This window comes from Bubalus bubalis, chromosome 8 (genome assembly GCF_019923935.1).
Source record: "Bubalus bubalis isolate 160015118507 breed Murrah chromosome 8, NDDB_SH_1, whole genome shotgun sequence".
In the NCBI taxonomy this organism is placed as follows: domain Eukaryota; kingdom Metazoa; phylum Chordata; class Mammalia; order Artiodactyla; family Bovidae; genus Bubalus; species Bubalus bubalis.
The window spans coordinates 50422978-50450762 of NC_059164.1; the positions used below are offsets into that span (position 1 = coordinate 50422978).

At 37.4% G+C, this 27785-nt stretch overlaps 1 protein-coding gene across 5 annotated transcripts in view; it reads right to left on the reverse strand.

Moving 5' to 3' along the window:
* CFTR (CF transmembrane conductance regulator) overlaps window positions 1-27785 on the reverse strand; it is a 216851-nt gene that overhangs the window by 61026 nt on the left and 128040 nt on the right. For all 5 annotated transcript variants that reach the window (XM_025291139.3, XM_044946628.2, XM_044946629.2 and 2 more), the window contains exons 15-20: window positions 26359-26487; window positions 13393-13430; window positions 12702-12952; window positions 9557-9636; window positions 3702-3852; window positions 2326-2553 (exon numbers count right to left, since the gene is read on the reverse strand). In XM_025291139.3, the coding sequence (XP_025146924.3) occupies window positions 2326-2553; window positions 3702-3852; window positions 9557-9636; window positions 12702-12952; window positions 13393-13430; window positions 26359-26487 (877 nt within the window). The remainder of the gene's footprint in view (window positions 1-2325; window positions 2554-3701; window positions 3853-9556; window positions 9637-12701; window positions 12953-13392; window positions 13431-26358; window positions 26488-27785) is intronic.

Genomic DNA, 27785 nt, shown 5'->3' on the forward strand with positions numbered 1-27785 from the left:
TAGGCTACTTCTCTTTTCTGTGAACCACTTTATGTATACCTAGAAGACAGCATATGTTAAACTTACATTTAGATTCTGTGCCAATTTAAACCATTTTTCATCTCAGTTCCCCAAAGCATGCATCACTAGTGATAATATGCCCTGTTAGTATTCAACCAATGTTTTAAATCAAAGAGTGACTGCATATTAGTAAAGAGTTGCCCTTTTTTTTAATGCTTCAGATATTGAAGGTGATGCTGGTGTTGGGTAATATAATTTTTATCTCTTCTACTATTACTCTGTAAGTAATAATATCTTCAAAGACTACAATGGACAACGGAAAGACTTTCTGTGTCTGAATAATCTCCTCTACAAAGAAGTCAAAAGCAGGAGAGAGGTGTGTGAGCAGCATCCAGAAAATGTTTAAATGTGCTTCATGTCTTTGTAAGGAGGACTTTTCTCTGTCAATCAGATGCTGTTGGGAAGAAAGAACTAAGAGTTTCATGGAGAAGTCAGAACTCATAGGTATGCCATTTGGAAAAAGAGAAGACTGCCTTTTGAATTAAAAAATTGATTAGTTCAGATAGGAAGAACAATACTCAAATGCTTAATTAGAGTAGTTAGTTTTTAAGGGCTAGAAGGGACCACTAATTAAAATTTACAAATACTCTGTATTCATGGCCCTAAAGTTTTTCTAATAAGAATGTCCTTAAATTGTTATAAATTTATGTTATCAAGTCCTAATTGAGAGTCAATCCCTACAGCTGTAATGCATGATAAAACAATTTTAGGGCTCTAAAATTGGGAGAAATAAGTCATCCTATTATTATGAATTGAAATTTTTGCTTACATAATTATTCTAATAGAAGATAAACCACAGATAGCAGGTATGTGGTTTTAGTACTAAATCACTTATTTTAAACAGGTAAAATTTATCCAGGGCCCAATACATTACTCATTCTGAATATTAAGATGAGAATAAGATAAAATTTTTAAAATAATAAAAATAATAAGTAACATAAGATTTTTGGGTACCTACTATGGACTAGGCACTACAGTAAGTGCTTTGCACAAATTATTACATTTAATACTCACCACAAACTTATGAAATAGGCACTATTATGTTTATTTACACATGAGGAAAATGAGGGCTTTAGAGTAGTCGACTAAAGTGTACAAGTCACCACAGCTGAAGACCAGCAGAGGCAGGGTTGATACTAGCTGTGTGGCTACCATTCACTCCGGCTGGGCATCTGATTTCATGGATAGGTCCTGGGCGATACTGGTTCTTGAATGCTCTATCATGCCTAATAAGCCAGGACTCAATCAGATCCTTAATCATTACATTAGAGCACATGATACATTGGTGTGATTTCACTGTTAACAAATCCTTGTTCATTCAGCCCTCTTGGATCCTGTTTCAAATAACTTAATTAAAGAAAAAATCATTTAATTCTGAACCACAAAAGAAACTTTATTTTGTTTTAAGGTTGCCCCAAACTATTGTACTGCTAAGGATTTACTTCATTTGCCTGTCCCCTTGAACTCCTTTTGCAGAATCATTTCCCAAAGCCTTGGGCTGAGGGAACAATGAAGGTGAGGAATCCACTACTCTCTCAGCACCTGTGGGACTGCAGGTGGACCTCGGAGCCAATATAAGCCTGTTTCCTGTTCTTGTCAATACTTGGTAACTGGACAGAGGAACTCAGCTGTTCACTCAAGGGCCTTGACTGGAAAGGCCATACCAGGTCCCTGTTGCACAGCCCTGGGACATTAGCCAAACCAGTCTTTAGAGAAAGAGAAATGAACGAAGTGGCCACAGAAAGGAAAGGGCATGGCCTGCATCTGGCATCCAGAGATGGGAAGCTCTGAGAATGACTCTCCACGACTGTTCCATTTCCCATGGAGGCGCAGTGTGCCTTCTGCCCACGAGGCCCTCCTGGAACTCTCCAACATTTGCTTCATTTTGTTTGAACAGAATTCTGTTCTTACAACTAACCAACCCATCAAATTTGGCAGTCCCTCGGAATCTTCATCCACTGTAACATATATATCTCAACACTTCTTAAAGCTCAGTAATTCAACTTTTTTCATTAGAAGAGCTCACTTGTCTATATAGGTCTTCATTTTACTTGTGATGAAATATATCTATCTAAGTTTTTCAACTGCATACAGCTCTAATTCAAAGAAATCATTCATTCAACAATAAACAAATTTTTGATTAATAAACTAAAAAAATCTATTTAATGATACCTAAAAACGTTAACTTACATGAATGCAGCATTTTACTGGCTGACAAAGCTTTAAATTAAATGCTTAGCTAAACAGTTAAGGAGTTCATAGTACCTGTTGTTAAAATGGAAATGAAGGTAACAGCAATGAAGAAGATGACAAAAATCATTTCTATTCTCATTTGGAACCAGCGCAGTGTTGACAGATACAAGAACCAGTTGGCAGTGTGTAAATTCAGAGCTTTGTGGAATAAAGTTTCAAAGTAAGGCTGCCGTCCAAAGGCACGAAGTGTCCATAGTCCTTTTAAGCTTGTAACAAGATGAGTGAAAATTGGACTCCTGCCTGTGAAATATTTCCATAGAGAACAATGCAAGTCATGTAAATACCTAATGCAAATTATTACTTTAGAAACGTTAACTTAATGAGTAATCAAACAAGTAATCAAACAATGGACATCATTGGATAGAAAGGCTTTTCATTGTGACTCAAACTTTGAATAGATGCAATCTGTTATTTTTTTTAATGAGTTACCTTCCTTTTTAACTTGGTTACTGTGGATGGAAACTTATTATAAAATTGTTGCCATTATTAATTCATATTCCTTGGCTACCACTGGGTATTGTTTATCTGACTAATCCTAAATTAATCACTGCTGAAAATGTTTTTCTTTTGAGACAATTCATTCAATGCCTCAATTAAGAAAGTCTGTGTGACTTAATTTAGCAAATAACCTTCAATGTAAAAGCACACTGGAAATATATCCCCAAAAATGCACCTAAGCAAAGGCTGTTATTGAACAATGAGCTTTCCAAAGAGCTCAAGCAGTGTTTGGGGGTGCACCAAAAGGCAGACCCCTGGAGAGAAAGCAAAGGTGTCTGAAAAGAACTTTGTCTAGTCTCACTTAGGAACACAGACAAACCTTTAGAAATAGTGGCACTATCGTTTCAATTTTTAATTTATATAATTAAGAACAGATATCATATACATCCAGCCTCCTAAGACTCCATATACTTGTTTTAAATTCAAAATGAAGTCACGTAGTCATTAATTCATAAAAATCATCTACGTGTGTTTTATAATTTACTGTTTCCTTTTATATACTTAGATTTTTTTGCAGAGTTTGTGGTTTAACACTACATTTTAAATCTGAAAGAAGGCAATGGTCAAATTCTCAAAAATAATATTTAATAACAGTTTTATTAATAAATTTGCTATTTATTAATGAATTTGCTATTTGTTAATTAACAAATAAAATTTGTTACTTGTTATAATAAAAATTATTTATTAACAAAATATAAGAACCAGGAGAGGTATATATGATGAGAATGTACAGAAATGGCCCTGAATCAAAGTTGAAATATACATTTTTAAAACTCATTGTCATATCATGCAAGAGTTTAAAAACGGGAAAAACGTTTTGAAAAACTAGATGCATTGCAGATAAATATCCACAGGTAGCTCTTGTGGGCATGTCACCAACTGTACCATACCTTCAGATTCCAGCTGCTTGAGTTGCTGGGAGGTGTGGAGGAAGTAGGCTCTCAAGAGAATAAAAGCCGCTATCACTGGCACTGTAGCTAGGAAGATGTAGGGCTGTAAAACTGAGACGACCACCACAGCTCCGATCACAATCAATAACAACTGTAGGATTAAAGAAAACACAGGGATAAGTAAATATTTCCATGTTGCAAAGTGGACAAGGTATGTTACCAACGTTTTCTAAACAAGGTTTTCACGCTCTGTTCCATTTTAAATATAGGGAAGGTATCTTCCTACTGGGAAGGTGGTCACATTAAAACACATTTTTCATAAGTTCTATCAAAATTCCAAAAATTGCTTAGGTTGCTCATAACAACATTTTAGAAAACGTGGTATTCTTGTATCTTAGTATATTTTCACTTCCTATACCCTTTAAAGTGTTCTATGACAAATTTTAAATGAATGTAATTTTTTCTTGCCTGGGCTTCTTTTAAAATAAACTTTTTATTTTAAAATAATTTTAGTATGAATGGTCATCTAGGTAAGCTACTTGATTTCTCTGAATCTAGATGATTAACATTTAAGATTGAAAAAAATTATACTTGAATTTTACACCACTTTCTGTTTTTGTTCTTGGCCCTTAAAACAACTGAAGATGACCCTGATGCTCAAAAAAAAAAGGAAGATTTTGGGGGTAGGGCTGATTTAATTTGAAATCAGACCATTTTTTCTCTTGTGTATTATCAAATTAATTTTGTGTTTAAGTCAAGCCCATTCATTAGAGATAGTTCTTCACATTATCCACCCCAAAAGTGAAGCCATGTGGGCAGTCTCAGAAACAAGTTGATTCCACTGGTGTTCTTCAGATCAAGGTAAAGGCTTAAATTCTATATTTCCAAGTGACACTAAATCCATATGTATAAAAAAGTAAAAAAAAAAAAAATCTGCCAGCATTTGCTCCCTAAAAACCCATGTGAATAAAGTATAAAGTAACTGTCACTACAAGGGTTGAAAAATAAACCTATCATAACATCTATCTGATAATCAGCAATCCAGTTCTCTACCAGCTCCCATGGGTGACACATACATTTTCCAACTGATGCAGAAATACAGAACATTTTGGCAGATGGAAACATGAATGAGGGTGTAACATCTGCATAAGTCTTCTTTGAATGGGTTGCTATTTTCATCTAAAGCCTCAGATGATCATATCTCAACGATAGGTTTAATAGAGAAAATGCCTCTAATGTGTCCATCATCAAATTCTACAGTACCAGCCCTTCACTCATTTTTGTTCAACAAATACTCAGAAAAATCTTTGCTGTGCCAGACCCTGGACCAACTACATATGACAACAATAATTTAAGGAAAGTAAAAGTGAAAATCACTCAGTCATGTCTGACTCTTTGCGACCCCATGGACTATACAGTCCATGGAATTCTCCAGGCCAGAATACAGGAGTGGGTAGCCAGCCCAGGGATCGAACCGTGGTCTCCTGCATTGCAGGCAGATTATTTACCAACTGAGCTATCAGGAAAGCCAATTTAAGGAAAGTCCTCTCTTCTGCTCTTGCCCTACAAGAGCCACCAGTACAATGAGAAAGCCTCAATCACCCTAGTTATTACATGACAAGACTTCATCAGTGCAAAGGACTCAGTTTTTTAACTGAGGATACTCATTTCTCAGAAAGAGAGTCTACGGGAAAAAACAAAACAAACAAACAAAAAAAAAACAGAAAAATTAACTTCCAAGTATTATTTACTAGGAACTACAATTTTCACTTTCATGCATTGGAGAAGGAAATGGCAACCCACTCCAGTGTTCTTGCCTGGAGAATCCCAGGGACGGGGGAGCCTGGTGGGCTGCCGTCTATGGGGTCGCAGAGTCGGACACGACTGAAGTGACTTAGCAGTAGCAGCAGTGTGTATCTTGGAGAAGGCAATGGCACCCCACTCCAGTACTCTTGCCTGGAAAATCCCTTGGATGGAGGAGCCTGGTAGGCTGCAGTCCATGGGGTCACTAAGAGTCGGACACGACTGGGAGACTTCACTTTTCACTCACAATTTAATTTAAATGGGCCACTGTATTAAACACCAGTATGTCTGAAAGATAAATACTGTTGCATTTGCAGCACAGAAACTTTCAGCTATTTCACTAGGATCAGGCTTTGTTCATCTGTTTGCTGTTGACAATTGTAAAGAGCACTGTGTTCATTTGTCTGCTGTTATTTTTACCGTATAATTCCAATCCAGAGCTTTTGTATTATAACAATGGGTGGGGAAAGGGATCATTGTTTTTTTAATTATTGCTGATATGGTTGATATTCTTAGGAATGAATTGTAACTGTGTTACAATACAACGGGAAGAATTGTGTAGCCGACCCAACCAATACAACAGAAGGTTTGAGAATAATGGAGAAGGTAGGAACAACTGGAAGTGATGAAACAGTCACAAGGTAGACTTCCAGTGATTATAATCATTTGTAATATAGCCCTAACTGAGAAGTGAAAAACTAAGTCTAAGCTTTGAGGAAAACAACTCATTCTGCTCTGTAAGGAGTCATCCTTAGGCACTGAGGTCAGAAGGTAATAATTTAGCACATACACAAAACTAAAGGCACTAGTTTAATATGCTTGGTAATCTAATTACACAAAGAAACTTCAAATTCCGTCCTAGCTTTTAATTCGTAGTGAATAAGAAACAAGTCATACCAGAACAGGTATATTAAAGAGAGGACAGCAAAATAAATAAATAGATTTAAATACAAGATGGAAATATGAGTACAGATCTTAATTCCCATTCAAGCTTATCAAAGTCCTAAAATTCTAGGGGAAAAAATATCAACAGACTATAAAACCTGCAAGGCACCATTTTCATCCACCAAAAACAGCTTCAAGGTATTCCTGACACAGAAGGGCACATGGTGTTGCCTGCGTAACTGGAGCAAATGATAAGAATGAAGGATCACTTTGAAATCATTTAGAAGGTGCATTAAGTAACTGACTGATTGATAAATATCTATTTAAAACCAGGCAATGAACACCAGATCTGCAGTTTAGTTCATAATTGATAGCCCTTGAGAATTTTTAAGTAACAGATTAATGGAATTAATAGAATGAATAAGGAGGGGAAAGATGTAAAAGACAGCAGAGATCAGAGTAGAAGGGCTCACTGTATTAAGACAGAAGAAATTAAAAAACCTAAAGGTTTTGAGGTTGAAAAGAGAAGATTTGCACATTTTAAGATGTACAGGCTTCTGTTTCATGAAAAAAAATCTGGCACTCAAACATAGAGATAAATTCTACGTATGCTCAGTTGTGTCCGACTCTTTGTGACCCTGTGGACTGTAGCCTGCCAGGCTCCTCCGTCCATGGGGATTCTCCAGGTAAGAACACTGTGGGAGTGGGTTGCCATTTCCTCCTCCAGGGGATCTTCCCAACCCAGGGATCAAACACACATCTCCTGCATCACAGGTGAATTCTTTATCCACTGAGCCACCTAGGAAGCTCATAGAGATAAATAGGATGCTAGGATACATTTTTTTTCTGTGTGACTTCAAGTTCAAATTTGTCACGTTATGATCCATTTCCAGTATCACAATCTGAAGCATATGACTTTGGTACTGAAAGTGATCATCATCAGACATCTTCCTCATTTTAGAAACCTGAGATCCTTAGAGATTAAGTGTCTTACTCAAGGTAAAATAAATAGTGTTATTTGCAAAACAGAATCTGGATCTTTCATTTTCACTATACAATGTCCAAGCCAGAAAGCAAACTTCCCAGAATATTATCAAATGTTAAGAACTAGAGTTAGTATAAATTATACTTTTTTGGAAAAAAGAAATTCATAGGTGTGCCTTATTCTGTGAAAAACGTGTTTCTGAAATGTGACTAGAAAGGAATTTCATTAACCTGAACATAAGTGTAACCAACAGAGCTCACAATTTAAAGGACCTCGCTAATGCATGCATTTTTTAATAAAATCAAAATTAATCAGATTTTTATTGTATTTGATTGCCATATCATACTTCCATAACGTGAGACCCTCTTCTAAACAAAATAGGGAAATCAACATAAAGGAGCCCTGCCCAATCACTTATGAGGCAATGACTAGTGAACCCCAAAACACTAGAAGTTGAGCAGAAACTATTCAACTTGCTGTAAGAGAAAGGATGAGACCATCACATGTGTCAAAAAGTGCTAATTCATAAAATACATGTTCAAAAAGAAACTCTCCCAAAGGATTTCTGAAATCAATCTTACACTGATTCAGAAAATACTCTGCAGGCTACAAAAGTTTTTAAAGAAAAAATTAGCAAGGGCTAACATTCACGAATCCTTTTGCAATCATGTCAAGATGTCCATGTTCCATTTTTTAACTGATTTAATATTATATTTCAGTCTGGTTATTTATAAGCATAGAACAAGGAAGAAATGTCCAGAAATTAAAGACATGGGCAACACTTCTTTACATGATGAACTCAAAGCTTTTTTTTTAATGAATTCCAGCAGCAGCTGCTGAGTTATATCCCTAAACAGAGTAACTGAAGGAAACTCAAAATATTAAAGTTCACTTGGAATGGTTAATGTGTTTGGCTGTGCCAATCATTTCAGATGAGGCAAACTGGCAATCTGGTTTTTGTGCACCTGCCAACATTGTTGTATATACAGACAAAAGTGGCAGCCTTTATTTTATTTCACAGGTTCTCAATGGTGGGATTGGGAGGAGGGATGGGGGATGAGGAGAAAGGGGCCACTCATCCCGAGATGGGCAGCATCCTGTTCCAACTGTCTCCAAGGAGGTCACTGAGACTGCTTTGTCGTTTACTCCCTGAGGCTCAACCCAAGCCAGCCAGGAATCTACTTTCAAACCTGGTTCAATAGCCAAGGTTATCAACTTACAACACTCAAGTTCTATCACTTAATGGAATCCTAATGTGGTTACCCCTAGGTCACCTTCATCTTCTTCCCTGCTCCATTTCACCATCAATCTCCCCATCCCAGGACACATGCTCAGAGTCAGCCTGAGCTGGAGATGCCTTCAGATCTATAACCCAGGGATAATCCTCACTAATCCTGAATTTTTCCTTCCTCTCTCACCTGCCTGAAAACTTACCTATACGTCTGTCCCAGCATTATGGTCCTTACTGTGAGACTGCTAACTAGCCATCTGTGCCAAAGTTGTTCATGGATGAGCTTGGGTGAAACTATAGCCCACCAGGAAACCAACTGATCATCATTGTAACCTAGGCCATCTGAATGTAGGTGACTTCTATCAAAGGTGATGCCAATGTCAAAAACGTCACACTTCATGGACAGTGATTTGGGGGAAAGTAGTCTGTTATAAGTCTTAAATCACTTCTAAGTAGAGAGCTATTATATCTAAATGAGGAATTGCCTTAGGTTCTGGTCAAGTAAGGGCTTCCCAGGTGGCACTAGAGGTAAAGAACACACCTGCCAATGCAGGACATAAGAGACTTGGGTTCAATCCCTGGGTTGGGAAGATCCCCTGGAGGAGGGCATGGCAACCCACTCCAGTGTTCTTGCATGGAGAATCCCATGGACAGAGGAGCCTGGTGGGCTACAGGCCATGGGGTTGCAAAGAGTTGGACACGACTGAAGCAACTTAGCACAACAGCACACATTGGTCAGGTAAACAGTTTTGACTTATTATTGAATTTACTAAATTTATGACTATCTTGAAGATTTTTTTTAATATTGAAAAGATTCATATACTAGACACGGTTCAAACTCTTAACCAAATGAAAAATAAGCAAGAATTAATTTACTCTTTATAATTTTTCTAAATACTTTTAAAAAGTGCAACAAAGTGAAGTCATTTAATAATACTTATTTTTACAAACCTGAACAAAGTCAAATATGGTAAGAGGCAGAAGATCATCCAAAACTGCTATATCTTTGGAGAATCTATTAAGAATCCCACCTGCAAGGTAAAGAAACATTCTTCAAAAACTAGTAATCTTAAAAAGATATATCAAAATTTGATAAACTTGGATCATAGCAGAAGGACTCAGAACTCAAATACAAATGAACATATAATCAAAAGTATAAGGCTATAGACAATTTCAGTGTTCTACAAGGATTCTCTGATGCTGGGAAAGACTGAGGGCAGGAGGAGGAGGAGGCAACAGAGGATGAGAAGATGGTTGAATGGTAACACCGACTCAATGGACATGAGTTTGTGCAAACTCTGGGAGACAGGGAAGAACGGGAGCCTGATGCATTGCAGTCCGTGCAGCCACAAAGAATTGGACATGATTTAGTGACTGAACGACAACAAACAGCAAGGATTCTAAGAAACTTTTTGTACAAAGACTCTAAATAACTCTGTGTTCAAATTTTTGTCTCTACTTGTAAACTTTTATGAAATAAAGATCGCTGTAAGATTCACGCAAAGCCCAACGTCTCTAACAGAGCCCTATCACAAGTTACGTCAGGAATAGGCACCCTCCTACTACTATAATCCCACACTTACAAGCCTGAGTTTTGTGATAATTTTCTGGCTGTGCTTTCATCATTCTGTAGAGCCTCCCTAATTTTCAACTTCCACACCTTTCTGACACACCTCAGCACTCAGCACAACCTGTGGCTGTTCTCAAACCCTCCCTGCCCACCACGTGGCCCTCTTTGGCCATGTTCTCCTTTTCTACCGTCTTCACTGACACTTTAACTTCAGCCTGTCTTCTAAATTACAGACTCACATTTGTAAGTCTGATCATTTTTTCCTTCAGTGAAAAAAATGTCACACATGGAGTGTCTACAGGGCATTGGCACAATGCTAGGCACTGAGATAAGAGACATGGATCAGCCAATGCTCCTTGCCCTTAAGGAATTCATTGCCTAGGGGTGAGTTAGACATACAATTAAAGTATAATAATACTGTACAGATTGTTTTTGATAAGATTGAATCTTAACATTTACCCTCCCCCACGAACTGCAGGATAAAGTCGTAATTTCTTAGTTTAATACTTAATAACTTCCATGATTTTGACCTTAAGCCACCCAAGGAACAAGCTTCCTCTTTTCAAACATTCTGTTTCAATCAATCTGGTTTATTCTTTAAACACACTTTACTCTCTCCTATTTCTTTGCACTTCCCATATGGTTCCCTCTGCCTGAAAACCCTTTCCCCTCATCTCTACTTGCTAAAAAATATTGTCTCCTTCATGGCCCTATTCAAAATGCCTCTCTGGCAAGGACACATCAATGTTTGCACCAGTTCAAATTAATCCATTCCTCCTCTGGGCACACTGAATACCTTTGATATATCTTGTCAGCAGTTCTGTGTTATAATAATTATATACATGTTGTATAGTTGCTTGTACACGTCTTATCTCTTTTTTCTAGATTGCAAATTTCGAGAGGTCACTGGGACCATGTCACATTTATTTTGTGTCAATCTGAGCCCTCAACAAAAAGCTTTATGTAGGAATTATCCAATGCTTATTTTTTGTCACTATCTCCTAGTCCTTACTAATGATATACTATTTAGCATATTTAATCAATCATATTTGTATACCTTTTCATAAATAAATACAAAATTGTGGGGGGAGTAGCCCATGGTATTTATTTTGTGTAGAAAATGAAAGTCACTTTGGTAATAAAAAGGAAAAAAAAAAAAACACATCATTCTGGTGCTTAGTATATTTCAGATGGGAAACAATAGAAAGGGAATAAGAGTGGGTAATTGGCATTGACCTGATGTTGGCTATGTAATGGCCAGTAGGTGATGACCTTGTTTCATTTCACAATGGTCTTTTGAGATAAGTATTCCTTTTCTCATTTTATAGATGTGGATGCAAGTCTCAGAAGAGTAACTTGCCCATGATGATCACCCTTAAGAGGACAAGACAGAGCTCAAACAATGCCCATGCTCCTTCTATTATATCTCATTGCCTGTTTCCCACTGCTAGAATCTTGGGTAAAACCCCTACCTTCTCTGAAGCTCAGCTCTCCCATTGAAAAAAAATGAAATCACTGGATGAAGGTAATTGGACATTCCCTTTTAGGTCTAAAACATCTTAGCTCTAAAACGGAAGCATGGTGATGAGTTTAAAAGGGGAGATGATTTGAAGAGATCCAAAAAGCAAAATTCTTTTACTAATGAAGTATTTTGATGAGATAGAGTAATCTAATTTCATATAACTGTTCAAAGATAATCCCATAAATTCATCCAAATGGGGCAAGACTTTAGTGACACACGAGGGCTTCAGAATAAATATAAGGAAGATCCTTTTGAATATTAACACTGAAATGTTATTACCCAGAAAAAAAATGATGGCTAATTCTTATCTTGAGATTTTTAGATACAAATCACTCGAAAACTCTCAGACTTGGAAATTATTTTTTCCTTTATAATCAAATATTCCAGTTCTTATCAATTATGGTCACCACATTATACACTAGATCTTCAGACCTTACTGATCTTATAACTAAAAGCTTGTACTCCTTTACCAACCTCTATGATAGTGTCAAAAGTATTTTCAAAATATATCTGGGATACCCCAACCCATTTAAAATAAAACCTGGAATGAATTTATGGGATTATCTTTGAACAGTTATATGAAATTAGATTACTCTATCTCATCAAAATACTTCATTAGTAAAAGAATTTTGCTTTTTGGATCTCTTCAAATCATCTCCCCTTTTAAACAGCACTATACATTGACAACAAGATGCCTAGAAGGGAGCTAGCTCAAATATCTGGAGAGAGAAGGATATTTGACTCAAAAGGGCCTGCTTCTGCTGCTATAGTCCCATCAGCATCATGTCCTAACAAACTGTGCTACTCTAATAAACAGAAATATGAAGAGTGACAGTACCTGAGAGCCTATAATACCCGAGACAGGCCCACGCCCAACATAAGGAAGCTCAACAAAGGGTAAATGCCTCCATGCAAAAGCCAATGTTATCACTACAAAATCAACCAACTTATAGGCCCTCTTTGTGGAGGAGCAGCAGCTTCATCTTGTACATCTAGTTAAGTACCTGTTTTCAACATGTTGAGGGTTGACATAGGGGCTTGAAGAACAGACTGTAGCATTTTGTGGTGTAAAGTTTTTGACACTGTGATTAGAGTATGCACCAGTGGTAAACCTCTGAAGAGTCCTAGAGCAAGCAAAGTGTCAGCTACTCCCACATAAATGTAAAAAATATAATACGAGCTGGTGCTGGTGATGATCACTGCATAACTGTTATTTGCACTCTTGGTACTGTTTCCTTTGTCTTGAAAAAATATTCTGTAAAGCAAAAGGAAATTATTATTTGACAACCAAACTTTTCCAATGAATTACCAATACATGTAAATGATGCTGAATTTGAGTCAAAAGAAATACAACATATTTTATTAGCAGAATTTATGCCTTTAACCTGAAGGACTTACTCTTGCAAGAAAGCAGACTAAGCTTTCCACCACTGAAATAGATAAAATTTCAAATACTAACTGTGCAAGGTCATCTTAAACATTGTTATTGCATTTTATGGAAACTAAACACGATTAAATCTTTTAAAAATTGATAATGAGCTACAAAAACTGCACACACAATTTTAAACAAAAGAACTCAATTCTCTACTACATTACTGTGGGGAAATGAAGCAGAGTAGAAATTACAATGTTTAATAAAACCCAAATAATCAACAGAAACAAAATACAATCCACAATAGGACATGGAATACTCACTTCGGAAATAGGCACAACACAACCAAAGAAGCAGCCACCTGGAAAGAAACAACACACACTTGACTTTTTTCCATCCTCTTTTCCCATTTTTCCCACACCCACCTCTAATTCCATCATGACCAATATCAAAATACACACAATTTTATTTTCCTTGGCTTTACTTTCCTGGGTCCAAAAGCTGCCATAATTGTTTTAGGAACTACTATTTGAGGTGAGAACATGTTAAGCTAATGGAATTCAAATTTCACCAAATAAAATACTTATTCATTTCTCTCCTTCATTCAACAGGAACTATTCATTGAACCTCACAGAAGAGCTAACACTGCAGTTAAATGTTTTAAGTAATAAAGTTTGTTTCTTATGAAGAGATTACTCTCAGCCTGCTGGCAGATAATTGATCTCGTTAGTGGCTATAAATAATTTAATTTGTCATACAATGATTATGAGGGACTCATAACTATAAGGCCAATTAGTTATGAGAAAGGATGAGATACATATTCAGGAAACTTGGTTAACATTTCAAAAGTGCAAAAATTCACAGTGTTTTAATAAAGTGCATTCACATTAAAACATACTACTGGCACGATGTGGGCTTTCTCATGGTGGAAATTTTTGGCTGAGGAACATATATTCTATATCATAACTTAAAAAAAATGAACTATCATTTGTTTATTTTCTGAACTCTGTTCTATTTCAATTTGGCATTCCAATTTCCTAAAACACTGTGGGGAAACAATCTTGCGATGATACCAACACAATCATAATACTAGAAATATTTACACAATTATAAGACTGATAGTATGCAATTAGGCATCAAATAGAAAAATAGGAGAAACTGTAAGCAAAATAAAAAAATTTGAAAATGAACACAGACCAAAAACAAATAGGGGAGAAACAAATATGCTTTCTATAAGAAATCTATGTATTATTTCATAATCAACTTAAGCATTTAACAGTATCACATAAAAACTATGGAGAATAGTTAGCAGTAATTAAGAAATTACATTATGAAGTCTTAGAGTCTAAATAGTATATAGTGGTGGTTTAGTCATTAAGTCGTGTCTGACTCTTTGCAACCCCATGAACGGTAGCCTGCCAGGCTTCTCGGTCCATGGGATTCTCTAAGCAAGAAGAAGTGGAGTGGTTGTCATTTCCTTCTCCAGGAGATCTTCCAGACCCAGGAATTGAACTGATGTCTCTTGCATTGCAGGTAGATTCTTTACTGACTGAGCTACGAGGGAAGCCCCACTTCAGGTAAATTTGCCTATCAGATTGGAGTATCATAATGAAAAAGCTAATGGCATCATTCACAATTTCCTACTTTTTCATTACACATGGCCTCCATGCACCTATTGACAAAAAGTACCTTTGTCTCCTTGAAATTCAAGTGATTTCAAAATGACAAGAAACTGCACAATAGTCTTGCTACTTCAAAAGTCTCTGTTCCAGTACAAATGTTTTCTGATTTCCCAATACTAATCAAATTACTAATCAAATCAAAGGGTATATTTCTCAGTTATCCTTTGGTTATTGTAGTCCCTCTTTGTTTCAATGAAAGAAGTGTCAACAATGTTGGCATTCCAACTTCTCTGAATGTGAGTAAATCCAAGAAATAAATATTCTATAATATTTACTATGGAACAACCAAAGCAGCTGTTCAAAGACCCTGGTCTAATCTGTGCAATATAAAGGTATTTCATGGCTCTTGTCAACAGAGACCACTTATGGAACTACCAACCCAAACTACTTTTACTGACTAGAACACAAACGTTTCCAAGAACTTGACATAATGACTTTAATAAAAATGTCTGGGGCATGTATAAACAATTGAGCAGGCAAGTTCTAGCATTTAATTTCTAAAATGTCTGAGGTTATAAAGTTCATGCAGTTTATGATAGAATGACAAGTCCTGAAAGACTAAAGAACAAAAGCAAAAAGGTCATTATTTTCACCTTTGTTAGGGTTTTAAGAAGCATTCCTTATCATGTTGAAAAGGGTATAGTCTAGATCAGCCATGTCCAACAGAAACTTTCGCAAAAAATAGAAATGTTCAATATCTGCACTGTTCGGTGTCATTACCACTTAATACAAGTGGCATTTGATCCCTTGAAATGTGGCCAGTGTGGGTGACCAGGGAACTGAATGTTATATTTTGTTTCATTTTAAATAACTTAATTTACATTGTCACACATAGCAGGGGGATACTGTACTGGACAGTGCATGAATAAACTAAGCCTATTAGTTCAGTAGGGTTTTAGCCAGAGTACTTATTCCCAGGTGGCTCAGTGGTAAATAACCTGCCTGCAACATGAGAGATGTGGGTTTGATCCCTGGGTTGGGAAGATCCCCTGGAGGAGGAAATGGCAACCCACTCCAGTATTCTTGACTGGAAAATTCCATGAACAGAGGAGCCTGGTGGGCTGCAGTCCATGGGGTCGCAAAGAGTTGGACACACTCACATGCACATGCTCACCACCTGCATACACTTATTCTATACCCGTCTAATCATCAGGAGCCTGTTGACAGTGTTCTCTAAGGACAGATCTATGAACAGTCAACATGATCACTCACAGACTTTGCAAATGACCACAAATTTAAAACTAGTAGCCAGTATTTAGAAGCTAAATCATGATTTAAATTATATAGATGATTTAGCTGTATGATTTAAAAAATAATGGCATGTTGGGACTAGAGGACCATAGTATATACATATTCAAAGAGAAGCCAAGTGCCTACATCTGAAAGACTTATTATGATAAATGAACTAGTAAACATCCTTGGAGATGTGATAGATAAAGGTTGATGATGTATGTAGTAAAACCCCAATAGTACGGTTTCAAAAACAAGATGTGATGGAGAACTAGAGCAAGAATATATTCAAGACATAGGAGGAACCTACCATTACATAACCTGGCCAGTACAAGTCTGACACTCACCACAAAAGAAAATAGGCATGAAAAGAGAACACTGCCAAGATCAGGTATAGAAAAGGTTCAGAAATGTGAATATAACCAAAAGAGGTATAATGATCCAACATTCTATCATGAAGAACTTCAGTTCAGTTCAGTCACTCAGTCATGTCCGACTCTTTCAGACCACATGGACTGCAGCACGCCAGGCTTCCCTGTCCATCACCAACTAACAGAGCTTGCTCAAACTTATGTCCATTGAGTAGGTGATACCATCCAACCATCTCATCTTCTGCTGTCCCCTTCACCTCCCGCCTTCAATCTTTCCCAGCATCAGGGTCTTTTTTAAGGAGTCAGTTCTTCGCATCTGGTGGCCAAAGTATTGGAGTTTCAGCTTCAGCATCAGTCCTTCCAAAGAATATTCAGGACTGATTTCCTTTGGGATGGACTGGTTGGATGTCCTTGCAAAGGGACTCTCAAGAGTCTTCTCCAACACCACAGTTCAAAAGCATCAATTCTTCAACACTCAGTTTTCTTTATAGTCCAACTCTCACATCCATACACGACTACAGGAAAAACCATGTTTGGCAAAGTGACCTTTGTTGGCAAAGTGACGTTGCTGCTTTTTAATACACTATCTAGGTTTGTCATGCAAGCATCTTTTAATTTCATGGCTGCAGTCACCATCTGCACTGATTTTGGAGCCCAAGAAAATAAAGTCTCTCACTGTTTGCACTGTTTCCCCATCTATTTGCCATGAGGTGATGGGACCAGATGCCATGATCATAGTTTTCTGAATGTTGATATTGAAGCCAGCTTTTTCACTCTCCTCTTTCACCTTCATCAAGAGGCTCTTTAGTTCCTCTTCACTTTCTGCCATAAGGGTGGTGTCATCTGCATATCTGAAGTTATTAATATTTCTCCCGGTAATCTTGATTCCAGCTGGTGTGTCATCCAGCGTGCCCTTTTGTATGATGTACTCTGCATAAAAGTTAAATAAGCAGGGTGACAATAAGCAGCCTTGACGTACTCCTTTCCCAATTTGGAACCAGTCTGTTGTTCCATGTCCAGTACTAACTGTTGCTTCTTGACCTACATACAGATTTCTCAGGAGGCAGGTCAGGTGGTCTGGTGGTCCATCATGAAGAACTTCAATGAACTTCAAAGTAGATACTCTTCAATACTTCACTGAAATATCTGCAGACTTTTAAATCTGCAGACCTTAAGGGTCTGAACACTGTGGCTGTTTAGCCTAGTTAATAAGAGCAATCTTTTCCTGTCATAACAGATGTTCCTACCTTCCCTCTTGTCCCTATCCAATCCATTTTCCATATACCACAGTGATCTTTTTTTAAACATAAAAAAATCATATCATACCTTGAAAGAAGGCGTTCAAAGGTTTCCTACTGCACTTAAAATAAAACTGAAGTTCTTCAGCGAATGCTTCTGCAGACCTGGCTTTGATTTACTTTTTCAGCGTCACCACATGATACGCCACTCACCACCGTCTCCCATTCCTCCAAATGTGCTGGCCTCGCTCCGTTTCCACAATTCACCACACTTCTCCAAGTCCTTTGTATTTGCCCCCGTTTCTGCATGTCTGAGTACTTTTTATCCTTCAGGTGTCAACTAAATGTCATTTCTTCAGGAAGACCTTCCTGTCCTCTCTGTCCAGCTTTATTTTAGCCCACTATTTATCTCTTTATGGAACTCACTACATTCTGTGATTATTTCCATCAAAACTTATTTACCATCTGTCTTCTCCCTCAGAAAGTGCTTCATAAGATCAAGGAGGAGCCATCTGTTCTCTTTCCCATTGCATGCTTAGCTTAGTGTCTATAACAATATCCAAGAGACAGTAGGCATTCAGTAAATCTATCCTTAATAAACAAAGGAAGGGATGAATAAGAAATACTTAAAAAAACACAAATGTTTTTTATTTTAAAACATTTAAGTACAAAATGGAAATTATATAATTTTATTTATAAGTATATAAACAGAAAGAAATTATATACTAATCACATAAAACATTTTTAAAATGTTTTAAAAACATTTTAAAATGCAGATGACATTTTATGTAGTATAAAGAACCAGAACCAATTCATAAGTTCTGTACATATATAGAATTCAGAGCTACCTTCCAAGCCACACAAGAAGATCTATGTTTAAATGAAGACCTGTTAAAACAGTATTGGCATTTTGAGCTTTCACCAAAGGAATAGAGTATTGTGAATTCTGTTTACCCTGTAAACATAAGTACATTGGTGTAATCCATTGGTATGTTCTGTTTTGTCTTCACTGTAAACAGAGCATATAGAATCATGCTTGGCATATTGAAAGAACTTGAAAAATATGTGTTGAATGAGTAAGTGGCTGAATGAATGAGTAAAGAGTAAGAGGCAGTAAGAGTAAAGTGACACCTTGTCAAGACTTAATCACAGATTTCAATGCTTTGCAGGTTAAATCATGCCCTAAAACATAGACCCTTGCTAAGCAATACTGCCTTGAAAGTATTACTATCAATAAAGGTATAACTATCATTAAGATATTATGGGAGCATAATATATATTGAGGGATTCCTCATTAAGAAACAAAGAGGACAGACTTTGCTGCAGCACAGCACACAGGCTCTTCCCAGAGCAGGGATTAAACTCCTGTCTCCTGCATCACCAGGAGGAATCTTTACCACTGAACCACCAGGGAAGCCCCTACTAAGCCTGTGCTCTAAAGCCCGGGAGCTACAACTACCGAGTCCATGTGCCCTACAGCCTGCAATCAGCAACAAGAGAAACCACTGCAATGAGAAGCCCATACGCTGCAACTTAGAGAGCAGTCCCCACTCACCACAGCTGTGCACCAAAAAAGCTTCCACACCAATGAAGATGCAGAACAGCCAAAAATTAATAAATTGTAAAAAATAAAAATAACATACTTTTTAAAAAGAAACAGAGAGGAAGTCATTTAAGAATAGTGCATAGCAGTTCTCTAACACATTTCTTAAAACACAGGAATAAAAGGACTAAACGTGATCTTCAGTTATTCAAGGCAACAATAATATCCTCTGGTTGTTGCAAAAGAAAAGGTGGGCACTGCCTCCTACTTTATTATTTGCATTTCTTTTCTATCTAGTCAATGATGCACTGCCAAATAGAAGCACTAGAGAGACCAACATAATAGAAATTTTAAAGTCTGTATCCTTGGTTCTAATATCTAAGAACTTAACAGAAGATACTATGCTATCATAAAGAAAACAGCACAAAAATATAAAGGTATACTGATTCACTTAATAAATTAACACACTATAGATAATTTGTTGTTGTTCAGTAGCTAAGTCATGTCTGACTGCAACCTCATGAACTGCAGCACGCCAGGCTTCCCTTTCCTTCACTATCTGCTGGAGTTTGTTCAAACTCGTGTCCATTCAGTGAGTAATGTCATCCAACCATCTCATCCTGTCGCCCTCTTCTCCCTTCTTGCCCTCAATCTTTCCCAGCATCAGTCTTTTCCAGTGAGCTGTCTAATTGTAGTGGGTAGCAAAATATTTTGGAGCTGCAGGTTCAGCACCAATCATTACAATGAATATTCAGGTTTCATTTCCTTTAGGATCAACTGATTTATCTCCTTGCTGAAGAATCTTCTCCAGGACAATTTGAAAGCATCAGTTCTTCGGTGCTCAGCCTTCTTAGCAACTCTCACATTCATACATGACTACTGGAAAAACCATAGCTTGGACTACAAAGACCTTTGTTGGCAAAGTGATATCTCTGCTTTTTAATATGCTGTCTAGGTTTGTTTGGCCTTGGAGTACAAAAGGAAGAAGGGCTAAGGCTAACAGTTTTGCCAAAGAACATGCTGGTCATAAAAAAACACCCTCTTCCAACAACACAAGAACAGTCTCTGCACATGGACATCACCAGATGGTCAATACCGAAATGAGACTGTTTACATGCTTTGCAGCCAATGACTGAGAAGCTCTGTACAGTCAGCAAAAACAAGACCGGGAGCTAACTGTGGCTTAGATCATGAACTCCTTATGGCAAAATTAAGACTTAAATTGAAGAACATAGGGAAAACCACTACGCCATTCAGGTATAACCTAAATCAAATCCCTTATGACTATACAGTGGAAGTGACAAATAGATTCAAGGGATTAGATCTGATAGACAGAGTGCCTGAAGAACTATGGACAGAGGTTTGTAACACTGTACAGGAGGCTGTGATCAAACCCATCCTTAAGAAAAAGAAATGCAGTAAGGCAAAATGGTTTTCTGAGGAGGCCTGACAAATAGCTGAGAAAAGAAGAGAAACTACAGGCAAAGGAGAAAGGGAACTATATGCCCATTTGAATGCAGAGTTCGAGAGAATAGCAAGGAGAGAAAAGAAAGCCTTTTAAGTGAACAATGCAAAGAAGTAGAGGAAAACAACAGAATGGGAAAGACTAGAGATCTCTTCAAGAAAATTAGAGATACCAAGGGAACATTTCATGCAAAGATGGGCTCAGTAAAGGACAGAAACTAAATGGACCTAACAGAAGCAGAAGATATTAAGAAGAGGTGGCAAGAATGCACAGAAGACCCACTTGACTTCACATTCCAGGATGTCTAGCTCTAGGTGAGCAATCACACCATCGTGATTATCTGGGTCATGAAGATCTTTTTTGTACAGTTTGTCTGTGTATTCTTGCCACCTCTTCTTAGTATCTTCTGCTTCTGTTAGGTCCATACCATTTCTGTCCTTTACTTGGCATGAAATGTTCCCTGGTATACCTATGGCTGATTCATGTTTATGTATGGCAGAAACCAACACAATATTGTAAAGAAATTATCCTTCAGTTAAAAATAAATACATTAAAAATATAAAACCTCTGCAAAAACCCATTCTATAAAATTATAATTATATATACTACAAATCTACACTGAAGTATGACCCCTGTGAAAATTAAAAATGGATACATAACTTTCACAAAGGAAGAAGTGGATCTTAACTTTTCTTTGGGTCTCTGATCATGTTGAATATGAAGCTATATTAAACAATGTTTAAAAGACCTAAACTATCTTCCTGGATTAGTACCTGTACTATGATGCAAAGCACACATGAGATATTTTAATGGTAATGAGAAAGGGCCCATTAGTATCAAGAAAGGAGCTTAGTCGAAAAGAAAAATTATGTAAATTTTGATTCAAAGAATATGAGAGAACTGTGAACATCTGAATGATTTGTTTAGCTGTATAACTATGCACATAATGAAAATGGTCACTATTTGTCTACTATCACTAAGTTTTTGTTATTCAAAATTTTGAGAGTCAGTTAATTGGAATGCATTCAGGACACTGACCTGAAAAGACTCATCATTTATCTATTATTTCTTCCCTAGAAAATTACATTATCAATTTTTTTCCTACAAAAAGACAAGTTTTTGCAATAATTGTGAATTCAATTAATAATGGGAAGTTATACAACATTTACATCCTGTGTTGTAGTTTGGATTCCAGCCTGAAGACAAAGGACCACTGTCATCTTGAGTAAGTGAGCTAATAATATTGTACATATGCTCAGTGGCTCAATGCTCAGTCACTAATTAATTAACTACACACTGTTTTTTGGGGCTCCAAAATCACTGCAGATGGTGACTGCAGCCATGAAATTAAAAGATGTTACTCCTTGGAAGGAAAGTTATGTCCAACCTAGATAGCATATTCAAAAGCAGAGACATTACTTTGCCAACAAAAGTCTGTCTAGTCAAGGCTATGGTTTTTCCTGTGGTCATGTATGGATGTGAGAGTTGGACTGTGAAGAAGGCTGAGTGCCGAAGAATTGATGCTTTTGACCTGTGGTGTTGGAGAAGACTCTTGAGAGTCCCTTGGACTGCAAGGAGATCCAACCAGTCCATTCTGAAGGAGATCTGCCCTGGGATTTCTTTGGAGGGAATGATGCTGAAGCTGAAACTCCAGTACTTTGGCCACCTCATGCGAAGAGTCGACTCACTGGAAAAGACTCTGATGCTGGGAGGGATTGGGTGCAGGAGGAGAAGGGGACGACAGAGGATGAGATGGCTGGATGGAATCACTGACTCGATGGACGTGAGTCTCAGTGAACTCCGGGAGTTGGTGATGGACAGGGAGGCCTGGCGTGCTGCGATTCATGGGGTCGCAAAGAGTCGGACACGACTGAGCGACTGAACTGAACTGACACTGTTTTGAAAGGTGTATAAGTTCAGCTCTATAGCTTTGCATGGGCAAGGGTCTTATAAGTGAATATAAATCACTACCACATTCACAGAACCATTTTTTCTCATAAAACTAAAGACATTCAAGCAATGTTGATCTTCAAGGAGGGGTTCAAATTATTAACAAAGGGCTGGTTTGAGATTAAATGTGACACAGGAATGAGTTTCATTCACATTAATGCTGGTCATTTGGCATAACTGGCAGAGATTAATGAGGTAAATTAAAAATACATTTCAGTGCAATTTGTTACTCATGTGAGAGTGTCAAGTTACCCAGCCCCATATTTTCATTAAAGTATAAAAGGGATTCTTGAAAATTTCTTTATATCTCTGCTGTGGACTTGTTCACTTCAAATTAGTTTCAGCTTTATAATGATGATAGACGTTAAGGATACTAGTCAGAATAGCAACTAACATTGCTCACTATGTGCCAAGCCCTACAGTAAGTGCTTTATAATCATCTCTTCACTCACAGAAATGACCTATGAAATGGGTACTATTACAACCTCCGTTTTATAGATGAGGAAACTGAGGCTTAAAAGAGGTTATCTAACTTGTTCAGTGTAAATAGTGTTAAGAACACAGAATTAAAATTCACAGTCAGGTCAGTCTGATTCCAGAGGTGGTATTGTACCTCACATCCAGCCTCCATTTGTTTTATTAATGTAAAAATAATAGGAGAGCAAAAGATAAGATATCATCAAAACTCAAAGATCAATTGGAAACCAACACTTTATAGGTAGAGTGGTATATAAAACTTTGGTATATACCTTTAGATATTTTCCACTACTTGGTCAGGGAAGAGTGATAACATTTTATGTAGACTTCTTAACTGAGGTTGGAAACAGCCTAATAAGACAATAGGAGCTTCTCTGGTGGCTCAATGGTAAAGAATCTGTCTGCCAATGCAGGAGATGTGGGTTCAGTCCTGGAGTCAAAAAGATCCCTTCAAGGAGGAAATGACAATCCACTCTAGTATTCTTGCCTGGGAAATCCCATAGACAGGGGAGCCTGGTGGGCTATAGTCCGTGGGGTCGCAAAAGAGTTGGACACGACTTAGTGACTAAACAACAAGACAATGACGGAGTTTTAAGCTTGGGTTTCATGTATGCATAGAACTATATGTGCTCAGGAGAGGCAATACTTCACCCAAGTCATATCTCCCCTGAAGGCAACCTGGGTCTTTACGCTGGACTCAGGCTCTGCAATGGGAGACATCCAGCAGTATCCTCTGAGATTTACCTAGTGTGGTCATACAAGGCTGAATCCAGTCCAGATGTGTTTTCTCGTATGCACATAGTGTTCATCTGCTTGTTTTACTTTAATCAACGACCCACATTAAAAAAGTAGAAAATGTTTACAGGAAAAAAAGAAATCTGTATCTTCATCTTAAGTTGTTAAATAAGTTTTAGTGAAACTGATCCCAGATTTCCTTATGAGAAGCCATTGACTGGTTTTGAGTTACAATTGCCTCCTTTAGACAATCGAAGGGTATTCTCCATCCTGCCTCAAAGCCACTTTACCGCAGACATCCTCTGCCAAGCCTCTTTTAACATTTAAGTGGCTCCTCCTGACCTAGAGAAAAACCTCATTCACCAACCAGATTCAGAAACCTCTTACCTGGTGCTGAACTGGTGATGTACTACCCCCTCTTTTATTTTAACCTGGTGATTTGATGTATCTCTTTTCCAGGGGCATGGTAAAGAGATCACAACAATGGCATGAAAACAAAAGAATTCTGAAACAAACGGGTGATCTGAATCTTTGAAAGGCTTGTTTAAAATGGTTGCAAAGCCACTAATATATATATATTTAATTTTGTGAGGAAGTAGTATTTTAAAGCTGGCGATTCGTCATCAGCATATTTAATGAGTCAAATGAGTTTAAAATTTAGTACAAATAATTTTCTTTGTTAATTTCAATTCATACAGAGTGTTCTACTTTGAGGTTTTGACTCACTCCATTAAAAACTTTTCATATAGAAGATATGTGCTTAAGTATATTTTATATACTATGTATGAAGTAACAAAAAAATTGTATAATATAAAATTACATATATACATATACACTTATATTTATGTATATGTAGTGGGCCTTAGAAAGCATCACTACGAACAAAGCTAGTGGAGGTGATAGAATTCCAGTTGAGCTATTTCAAATCCTGAAAGATGATGCTGTGAAAGTGCTGCACTCAATATGCCAGCAAATTTGGAAAACTCAGCAGTGGCCACAGGACTGGAAAAGGTCAGTTTCCATTCCAATCCCAAACAAAGGCAATGCCAAAGAATGCTCAAACTACTGCTCAATTGCACTCATCTCACATGCTAGTAAAGTCATGCTCAAAATTCTCCAAGCCAGGCTTCAGCAATATGTGAACTGTGAACTTCCTGATGTTCAAGCTGGTTTTAGATAAGGCAGAGGAACCAGAGATTAAATTGCCAACATCTGCTGGATCATGGAAAAAGCAAGAGAGTTCCAGAAAAACATCTATTTCTGCTTTATTGACTATGCCAAAGCCTTTGACTGTGTGGATCACAATCAACTGTGGAAAATTCTGAAAGAGATGGGAATACCAGACCACCTGATCTGCCTCTTGAGAAATATGTATGCAGGTCAGGAAGCAACAGTTAGAACTGGACATGGAACAACAGACTGGTTCCAAATAGGAAAAGGAGTTCGTCAAGGCTGTATATTGTCACCCTGTTTATTTAACTTATATGCAGAGTACATAATGAGAAACGCTGGACTGGAAGAAACACAAGCTGGAATCAAGATAGCCAGAAGAAATCTCAATAACCTCAGATCTGCAGATGACACCACCCTTATGGCAGAAAGGGAAGAGGAACTCAAAAGCCTCTTGATGAAAGTGAAAGTGGAGAGTGAAAAAGTTGGCTTAAAGCTCAACATTCAGAAAACGAAGATCATGGCATCTGGTCCCATCACTTCATGGCAAATAGATGGGGAAACGGTGGAAACAGTGTCAGACTTTATTTTTCTGGGCTCCAAAATCACTGCAGATGGTGACTGCAGCCATGAAATTAAAAGACGCTTATTCCTTGGAAGGAAAGTTATGACCAACCTAGATAGCATATTCAAAAGCAGAGACATTACTTTGCCAACAAAAGTCCGTCTAGTCAAGGCTATGGTTTTTCCAGTGGTCATGTATGGATGTGAGAGTTGGACTATAAAGAAAGCTGAGCACCGAAGAATTGATGCTTTCGCACTGTGGTGTTGGAGAAGACTCTTGAGAGTCCCTTGGACTGCAGGGAGATCCAACCAGTCCATTCTGAAGGAGATCAGTCCTGGGATTTCTTTGGAAGGTATGATGCTAAAGCTGAAACTCCAGTACTCTGGCCACCTCATGCGAAGAGTTGACTCATTGGAAAAGACTCTGATGCTGGGAGGGATTGGGGGCAAGAGGAGAAGGGGACGACAGAGGATGAAATGGCTGGATGGCATCACTGACTCGATGGATGTGAGTCTCAGTGAACTCCGGGAGTTGGTGATGGACAGGGAGGCCTGGCGTGCTGCGATTCATGGGGTCGCAAAGAGTCGGACACAACTGATCGACTGATCTGATCTGATCTGATCTGATGGAGAAGGAAATGGCAACCCACTCCAGTAGTCTTGCCTGGGAAACCCATGGACAGAGAAGCCTGGCGGGCTATGGTCCACAGGGTTGCATAAAGTCAGACACAATTAAAGCAACTTAGCACGCATGCACACATACAAGTATACATAAGTATACATGTGTGTACATATATATGTTCTTCCAAACTATTCCCAATTAACTTTAAATCACATTAATATGTTATAATAGAAAATTCTTACCTCAACTAGAAAAACGACTAAGCACCAAATTAGCACAAACATTAAGCTCTTGTGGACAGTAATATATCGAAGGTATGTGTTCCATGTAGTCACTGCTGGTATGTTCTCCACATCATCAAAAAAGCAATCCTGTAAAAAAAAAATCCTGGTTATTACAATGAGGCAATATAATTTCATACAATAATTGTGGTCTTATTTTGAAAGTGAGGAAATAAATATTACTATCTAAAACTAAGTGAATTTCAATGAATATAAACCATTATGAATGACACATGCTATGTCACTTCACAGCCAGTAAAACTGGAGCAAGATAGCTTTTTGCAAAAATGAGAAACACTGCAATTCTTTAAACTGTGAACATAGTATCGCTGATAATACAACTGTACTGTTTTTGGACAATTTTACCATCTTAATGCTTAACAGTGTCACACATTTTATCAATAAATGGTACTAACAAATTGAAGCTTCCCAGAATCCCCCTGATTTAACTCTTTCCTTTGGTGGGGGGGGGGGTGGTCCATGGCAAAATATAGTTTGGAATTTTGCCAGCTCTAGTGGTCTTCCAATAGACCTGAAGGCCGCCTGATGCTTCTACATTCTGTAGTAGCTAGGATTCTCTTTCCCAACTATGACTTAAGTTACATAAATCTAACCCCCAGTCTTCATCTGTTATTTGAGAGCTATAGTTCAATAATTTGAAAGAGAGAAATTCCAGATATTTCAAACGGAAAGGATAGTTTTCTATTACCAACAAAATTCACAGATGAAGTGCTAGAACCTCAGAGAAAAGAACCCTATGAAATCAGAATATGGCACTCTGGTTAGGTATAAAGATTTCTGAAGTCAAATAAACCTGGTTTTGATATTGGACTCGACCATTGCCCTCCTAGGAGCTGCTTGAATTCAGGCAGCTAAACTTTCCTAAAATTTAGTTTTCTTATCTGTAAATGAGGATAATGATAGGTCCCTTCTATGTTCATGGCACTAGAAGCCATCAACAAATACTATTATCAGTCAAAGTGATCATCTTTACCATTCAATTTATAGAATCCTGTTTGAGAAATTCATTCAGATTGATAATTATAACCATACAGATAAATTATCTTTCAGGAAACCTTTTTCAAATTATAGAAACACAAAGTAGGTACTTTAGAGATCACCTATTCTGTTCCCTCATTTAACAAAGAAGAAAACTTTGGCCCTGAGACATTAAATGACATGCGACTTGCCGAAGTTCACACTACTCTTAATTGATCTAAGCTATTAAACATATCAATTGATTATAATACTATTTCATCCAAGGCACTGAAGAAACTCTTCTAGTAAAACTAAAAAATAAAAACTTCCTCTTTCTACTGCTTCCTATTTTAAGAAAGAAAGCATTTTATTCTTTAGAATTTAATATAAAGTACTTTCTACCTGAAAGT